The sequence below is a fragment of the Electrophorus electricus genome, chromosome 3 (assembly GCF_041902795.1).
Source record: "Electrophorus electricus isolate QZ-2024a chromosome 3, ASM4190279v1, whole genome shotgun sequence".
NCBI classification, from domain to species: domain Eukaryota; kingdom Metazoa; phylum Chordata; class Actinopteri; order Gymnotiformes; family Gymnotidae; genus Electrophorus; species Electrophorus electricus.
Genome location: NC_137499.1, coordinates 5,164,561 through 5,172,500, shown reverse-complemented (window position 1 = coordinate 5,172,500; position 7,940 = coordinate 5,164,561). Strand labels below are relative to the sequence as shown.

At 40.6% G+C, this 7,940-nt stretch overlaps 1 protein-coding gene across 1 annotated transcript in view; it reads right to left on the bottom strand.

Moving 5' to 3' along the window:
* The window catches only part of anpepa (alanyl (membrane) aminopeptidase a), a 26,621-nt gene extending 21,551 nt beyond the window's left edge, over positions 1-5,070 (bottom strand). The window contains exons 1-10 of the mRNA XM_035533288.2: positions 4,948-5,070; positions 2,513-3,214; positions 1,860-2,002; positions 1,627-1,766; positions 1,380-1,506; positions 1,135-1,289; positions 948-1,061; positions 666-809; positions 269-334; positions 100-165 (exon numbers count right to left, since the gene is read on the bottom strand). Coding sequence (XP_035389181.1) covers positions 100-165; positions 269-334; positions 666-809; positions 948-1,061; positions 1,135-1,289; positions 1,380-1,506; positions 1,627-1,766; positions 1,860-2,002; positions 2,513-3,105 — 1,548 coding nt within the window. The 5' untranslated portion in view covers positions 3,106-3,214; positions 4,948-5,070. The remainder of the gene's footprint in view (positions 1-99; positions 166-268; positions 335-665; positions 810-947; positions 1,062-1,134; positions 1,290-1,379; positions 1,507-1,626; positions 1,767-1,859; positions 2,003-2,512; positions 3,215-4,947) is intronic.
* Between the last annotated feature and the right edge of the window lie 2,870 nt (positions 5,071-7,940).

The window sequence follows — 7,940 nt, the reverse complement described above, 5'->3', positions numbered from 1 at the left end:
ACCCTCCTAAAAGTACAGCAAGGCTGACCAAAACAATTACATCTTTCCGCGAACAGTATTTGGCATACAATGACACACTGGCCCAACACAGATACTTACATTCTGAAGATGATCCCAAAGATCTGAATACTCAGAGTTCCCAAAAGCAAAATGTTTCAGATACGTCTGCAAAAAGAAGCATGTGGAAAAGAAGTTTTATTTTTCTTGATCATAAATTAAAATCCCATGAACTCCATGTACTCATTGAATGTACAATAGGAAGGCTTACACCAAGTCCCTTGGCAAAGACTGGTTCTGTGAGGAATTCAGAAAGCATCCTGAGAACTGCAGCCCCCTGTAATAACAAGTATATGTGAGGTGCTGGGCCAGACCATCCATCTCTGACTAAACTGCAGTGACCTTGACTTTTGATCAAGTTATTGCACTCTGGGTAATTCTTCTGCTACTTTTTTCAATGGCATACATGCAACCCCAAAAAATGAAACCCTACATGCCACTCTTGTTGATTAAGGATAAAAGAAATCTTCAGGATCCGTTAGATTTAGCATTTGATATAGAGGTTAAATTACTTTTTTCACTGATCTTCACAATTAAACATTAAGCATTAGATTAACATGAAATAAGGTCCCAATAACAGAACAGACAGTCACAATAAACTACTGGACCTTGCTGTATGATATGGTGTTGAACATTTGGCTAATTTCCTCCGGCTTGTTGACCTCCTCCTCTTTGCAGGATAGTGGATGGGAGGAGACCAGGCTGTCCACAGCAAATGCTTGGTAAATATCATACAGTACGATCTGGTCTTTCTGTGAAGACAAGAGAGTTCTGTGTTTTTTAGAAGAAAACCTCACCAACAGTGAAAAGCAGATTTGAAACGCAATTTTGTTTTGTTACAACTACGTAGAAAATAGATCATACGAATATCTCCTTTAAGATGTTCTTACAATGTGCCACGTTGGCTCTGCATAGTCTGCACCAAGGTACTCAACATATGATGCAAACCCTTCGTTCAGCCACAGGTCATTCCACCATTTCAGAGTCACAAGGTTTCCAAACCACTGCAAGCAATAAACCATCCTGTTATCATTATGTCAAGCAAAAAAAAAAAAAAAAGGAAAAAATGTAACATACCATATGGGCAAGCTCATGAGAAACCACAATTAAAACTCCCTGTTGGTTGCCATTGGCAGAGGTTTTTGGATCATACAGTAGGGCTGTCTCTCTGTATGTGATGAGACCCCAGTTCTCCATTGCACCAGCATTAAAATCAGGAAGTGCAATCTGATCTATAGATTAAAAGTTCACTTCAGAGGACTATGCAGATCACTGGAAAACTGCAAAAACCAGTTGTACCATGTATGAAGGTTGTGTCATACCTGACTTATTAAGTGGATACTTAGTGCTGTAATATTTCTCAAAGAACTCTAGTATTGGCTGTGTGATGCTGAGGGCATAGCCACCTTGCCCTTCATCAATCGCTTTTTTCCGTGCCCATACGCGAACCTTACAAAAAAAGTACAGAAAGATTTTAAGCACATTGGGCTAGAACTACTGACAGTAGGTGATGACTGAATGACGTTATTCTTTCATTCATTCATTATAGAAAAAAAATGGTTTTTTTACCATGATTTTCTTGTCATTTGGTTTACTGATGTATGTGAAGTCACTGACAACAAATGCAACTAGATACGTAGACATATTCTTTGTGGGATGAAACCTCGTCTTAATAACCTTAGTTCCATTAATTGTTAGATTTTTTGTACCTGAAAAACACATGTGAAACCTCAGGATTTCTCACTAACCAAATGATTGCCTGCTATGGAGTTTGCAGTTGATGTTAGTCTTGTGGTTCTCACCCATCTCTCTACTGTTTGAGAGTGCAACAGTTCCAGGCTCGTGAATGAGGGCGATGTGAAATATGGCCTTCATGGCTGGCTCATCAAAACATGGAAAAGCTTTTCTGGCATAAGTGGGCTGCATTTGTGTGATGGCAATAAGTCTGGTGGTGAAAAAAAGGCAACTCAACTGTGAACATTCAAAATCAAGCTTATTCTGGGTTTTATCTCAATCAGGGCACAGTCAATACCATGGTAGGACTGAGGGGTGCCCTTTGACTGGCATACAAGCCCTACTGATACTCTAAGGTTGGAGCTCCAGAAGTGGTGATGTTATGAAGCACCAGGGCATTTATTCCTGTTGCTCTGCAACATACCAGCTAGTCGGGTCATTTGCCTGTCCTCAAAATCTTTGTTTTCTCCACCAAGTGTGTGGAGACACCAGGCAATGCTATACAACTTGGATTTTACAATTACACCCTTTAGACATATAATGAGATCTTTGCTTGTGCCCACCATACCAAACTGCTGGGTCTATGATGCAATTAAGGTTTCCATTAGTAAAATATGTAAATATATGTAAAAATAAGAATAAATATTATGGAGATTGTAATACAAATTGTAAATATTAAAATATAAATTTTTAGTTAGATAGTTGCCCATAAACTCCTTACTTCTTTACACCATCCTCCTCGTACTCACTCCTGTAGAAACCCTCTAGGTCATCGGCCAGTTCTCCTTGGAACTCCACATAAAGCCAGTAGGATTTTCCTGGCTTCAGCATCCCCTTCAGCTGCACAACCAAGTACTGGGTTTCCACTTGGAACCAACTCTTCTTTATGGCTGGAGCCACCACGCCATGCATCCCTGACAGCTTTGCATGGTGGCCATTGAAGAGAGTCAAGTTCAGCTTGCGGGAGTGAATCAGGATCAGATCGGTCTCCTTCATGCAGATGAAAGCCACGCCGGAGCTGCCAGTGAAGCGATAAACTCCTTGGGCATCCATCATGAGCCGTGGCCACAGAGTCATGTTGTAATACTGCGGGGATAAAGCATCAGGCAGTCGGTATTTGTCCCAAGGGTCACTTGGCGGTGGCGGGGCAGGCAGTGCTGATGATGTGGAGGTGTCAGTCGACTGCCCCTTGGACTTTTCTTTAGAGTAAGCTACTGAAAGGGCAAGGATGGTGGAGGTTGCCAGTACGGCCAGCAGGGCCATAGCCATCGCCAGTTGCTTGCTGATGTAGTAACCTCTTCCCATGACAGGCATGCGTGAGAGTGTTCAGGTCAGTGTTCTCTTTACACTACGAGGGAGACTCTAACGTGACACAGCTGGAGACAAAGCGAAATAGTTTTCCGCAGTCATCTGTGCTCCAAGTCTGAGGGAAAATATTCACGGTATATATCGTGTTATACACAACATTGTTGAATAAACAATTGTTTACAAAAGCTGTATTTATTAATCTTACTTTAAGAAAATGTACAATATCAGTGAAATAGGAAGTTGGAGACATGTATTTCCACATTTGCAAGGCACACCATATGCTTCATTTGGAAATACAGTTGTCAAAGCTGTTGTAACTCCAAGCCAACAGTAAACTGTGCTTCACAAATTACCTGTCAACATGAATCAGAAGATGCATGCATTTTTAAAGTAACAGCAAGTTATGTAAAATTTCATTCGTCTTTTCAATGTTTCAAAAGGTTCTATTAAAAAAAAAAAAAAAGCGTGATAAACACATGAATACTGATATTACACTTTTGGAAGAGTTTCCTTCCTCCTAGCTTCTACACTAGATTCCCTCTTCGCCTCTGCCGCTGTCTGGGATACGTGGTCACTGCTGGCCACCTCCCCCATCTTCTCCCTGTTTTCTCCTACACTCCATTCTTAGTGGGCTCCTAATCCAAGCAGAACTTCAGCCCACATTCTGAATTCCCTTTCCTGTCTACAGTTTTGCCATTTGGCATAGCTCAAGCCAAAATCAATGAAGTGAAAGCATGCATAGTCTGTAGTAGCACTCGCATTGAAAGCCCCGTTATATTTTGCTGAGTCTCACATATTCCTCTCGGCCACTTGCAAACATGGCATCCAGCGGTTTAAGAAAATTACAACCTTCCTGATGTTATAGCCCTATATATACAGACCACAATGTGTCATTCACCTTGCATAGATCAGAGGTAAATAAGCTTCTGGTGTATTGCACCAGACTCATCATTAATATGATATATCCAATACGCAACTATGACATTTATTGACATACTGCAGTACAAATCTACTCCTGAGTTTAACAAGAAATGATGAGCCCTTGAGGAGCTGTTGATCAGTATCAGCAATGCTTCTCTGCAAATTTTTATCTCAAAGTTTTGATTCTAAAACAATACTTAAGTAACAAAATTACAAAACCATATGGCTACACTGCTTATCATAGAAGTTTCCAGATGGGGGATTTGGCCAAATATTTGACCTGGATGCTTTGACCTGAAGAAAAACAAAACAAAACAAAACCTTTGCTGGCATAAAGGGCATTAAAATATTAAGTATCACACCAAACTAATTGTGCTACAATACCCTTCATTACACTGCAGGAGACGTACAATGAACAGAACAACTCTGACCAAAACCAAAGGGCTTAGAAAGATTACATTCATCTATGGTCAATTTTAAAAGAAATTTGGATGTTCTGACAAAATGTTTTCTACTTCAAATATGCTGCAATCTAACAAAAGCCTTAAGCGCCCTTTTAGGCAATCTGAATAAAACTCATCCTTCTTTCATCTCTGAAAACCTGTGTCACTAATTTGGTGTACATGGAAATTGTGCCAGATGGCCGAATGTAAATAAACAAATGCATCAAGGTCATTCAGCAGGTATTCACAGTGAACACACAGGTACAGTCCTGAATCCAAAATATTTGCAAAAGCATTTGGACTATATCCCATCCACCCACCATATGCTGAATCAGTTTGCTACGGAAAGCTAGAAAGATGAAGGTATTTCCAAAAATCTTTAAAAGTATCTTGAAAGTATTAAATACCCTTTAGTTGCCATCAAAGAGCAAGAAGATTAAATTCACAAAAATGGCTAAAAAGGGAACAGTAGAGTAGTACATACCAGTCGGCCATGTAGAAAGTGTTCACAAAACAGAAGCGTAGAGGAGAGCTGATGTAGCTGGTGAAAAACACACGTATACTCATTGCCCCTCAAGCTCCCATCTGGAAGAAGTGGGAGGTGACCACTTATTCAGGTCGTACACACGCACAGTTATTTTCCCCCCATCCTTTCCTTTGAAACTTCGCTGTAATTTAAATGGAGGTTTCTGTGGGAGTTGGGGAGCTGCAGGAATGTGCTCACTGATATAGACGCTTTAGGCCTTTACGTTTGGGCGCAGGCTGAAGTCAGCACAGCAGCCAGCACAAAACCCAAAAACAAAGTCACATGTTGAAAGATCAGTTTGTTGTTGAACACACTAGGTGTCAGAACCCTAATTTGAGGTTTCTTTGGTAACCTCAATTTGCCTTGCACTTAAGCAAACACATCAAATTGCAAAGATCACACCCTACGCATCTCATACAAAAACATCTCTCAAAGCCAAAAAATGACCTACAACATTTCCAAAGCAGTGACCTTCCTCTTAAAGAGGACGAACACATTTGCAGAGGGTGCCCAATAAAACCTAAAACACTGAAACAAGGGTGTTGTTTATCTAAAAAACATTTTATAACTACAGCAGTTAGCCAAACAGGTCAAATTCAAATTCAAGTCAAATTCAGCCTATAAGCTCACTAGAGCATTTCTGGTCAAAAGACTGAGTTTGTCTCAATACCTAAAGCTCAAGTTTCAATTATGGCTCTTAAAGTAAAGTATTCTTAGCACTATGTTTGAGAAGTTAGGCTCTACTGAACAGTTTGAGAGATTATGTTTTGGATTAGAGCATGACAATATGATACAAGCAGGTAAATATATGCTGCTTCAGTAAAAATACCAAACTTCAGTAACACCGAAGTGGGACGACAAAAGAAGAGAGGAACAAAGCATACAGTCTAAACACACAATTTATATGGAGTAAACTGGCACAAATTGTTTGATTTCATCAACTTTGAATTAGAATGAGGCTCACAAAATGCCAATCAAAAGATACCATAGAACATGAAATATTAGGTTGTGATTCCTTTCCCTTCATTTGCTCAGTCATGTTGTGCATTTCTTACAAACAGTTACACTGCCCCACAAATATGCTGACATTTCCGTGAAAGTCATTGTGAGATTTTGTAACAATACTGAATAAAAACACAGAAAGAAAAGCTTTGTGCAATATGTCCTAAAACACTGATGTTTATTTCTCAGATTCATCCTCAGGGCATGGTGCAAACAAACTACATAATGACTCCAATTATGAATAGAGACCCAAATTGCTACAGAGAAAGCTGCAGGCCTGCATGCAAATGTGTGTACATGAAGATTACTGCACGAGCATTGCGCTGTAGCTTAATAATAGCTGAGTGAAAAGCATGTTATTGCTTCCGGTTTAACCAGTCAGGGGTTTTCCAGGCAAACACACCCAGGAATTTGTGCCAAGAAAAGAAAGACCAATCACAAGCCGTATTGCCCCAACGACTGAACTGCGTTGGAGAGAATCTCCCTTTTCAAAAAGGGAGAACTGCAAAACACATCTTGGCAACTGAGCCATCGGGCAATGCTTCACTGCTGCTGCAAGTGTGCAAGCTATGTAACGGGGTGACAGTCACACTGTAGGCAACTAAGGTTAGTAAATCTTGGGAAACCATGAACTTGATATAACCAGCAGTTTCTAAGAACTCTAATCTGAAACAGAAAATGCTCATGTCAGATTTTCTTTTGCCTTTTTCTTTAGGTTTCTTATATCGGAATACCAGTTGTTACCAGTTTAGTGTCACCCTCCAAAGCAGCGCGGGGCGCATACTCACTTTCTATCCTGGTTCTCTTTCCTTCACTGGAGCGAAACACAGCTGGGCAAACATGTGGAAGTCCCAGAAATGTCAAACCCTAGTCCACCTCAACTTTCAGGGACCGTATAACGGCAAAAACAGCTGTTCATGCTACACAGTAAGCACACAACTTAGAGGCAGCCACAAAGGTACACAGAGAGGGTCCTGCAGGGTGAATCTTGTTAACAGTGTCATGTACAGAGAACAAGCTGTGAGCATATTTCCTGTTTTATTCTTTGGAAATATAGAATGTATTGATATATATAATCAAGCATCTAACCACGTACGTGAGAGATTGATACCAGTGTTGATGTCTAAAGTGATTACAGTTGCAACCCAGATTGATGCTGAATGCTTGCTTCTGTTGCAATGTAGGTAGAGAAAATGTCTTGAACTGCCACACTATATGCCCCAAGTGCAAGATGTCAGAAAACTCTCAGAAAATTCTGAGTTTGCTGCTGTATACATATGCACTTGGTGTGGGAACTCGAGCTGTGTGAATGCACCATTCTTCACATGCTTGACCCAGCAGAACAGAACAAAGTTCTCTGTCCATATAACCATTCAAACACATGCTGCTGTTGCAAGCACAGAGGTGATGATGATGATAGACCAGTCCTTTCAAAGTCTGTCTATTCTTCCAACTTCCACACCCTACAGCCACCTACAACTACTCCCATGCTATGATTCCTGTGATGTGTGGCTTACCGGCCACTGTCTTCAGTGATTATGTCCTCTACTCAACCAAGTTCTTCATTGTTGAATCAGGCTTTGCACTGCTAGGCATGGACTTCATGTGTGTTCACACAGATGGTCCATGCGTCCTGCCTCATACTAGCTCTCTTGAGCCTCACGGATGGTTAGAAATTCTCTATAAAGCAAGCCTTTTCTCTAAAGTTTTTTTGTCTCCTTTTGCTGTATAGTTCTCTCTCTCTCTCCCTCTCTCCCTCATTCTGTTTACTTTTAGATAGGTGCAAGGCTATGTCAAATGGTCTGGAGTTACTGTCTCATTCTAGACACCACATATCATGTGTCTGAACATCATGTCCGAACATATTTCACCTGCCGTGTCATTTACATATTTCTGCTTACTCATCTGCCTTGCTTTGTCATCTATATATTCTCATGCATCACTGAATA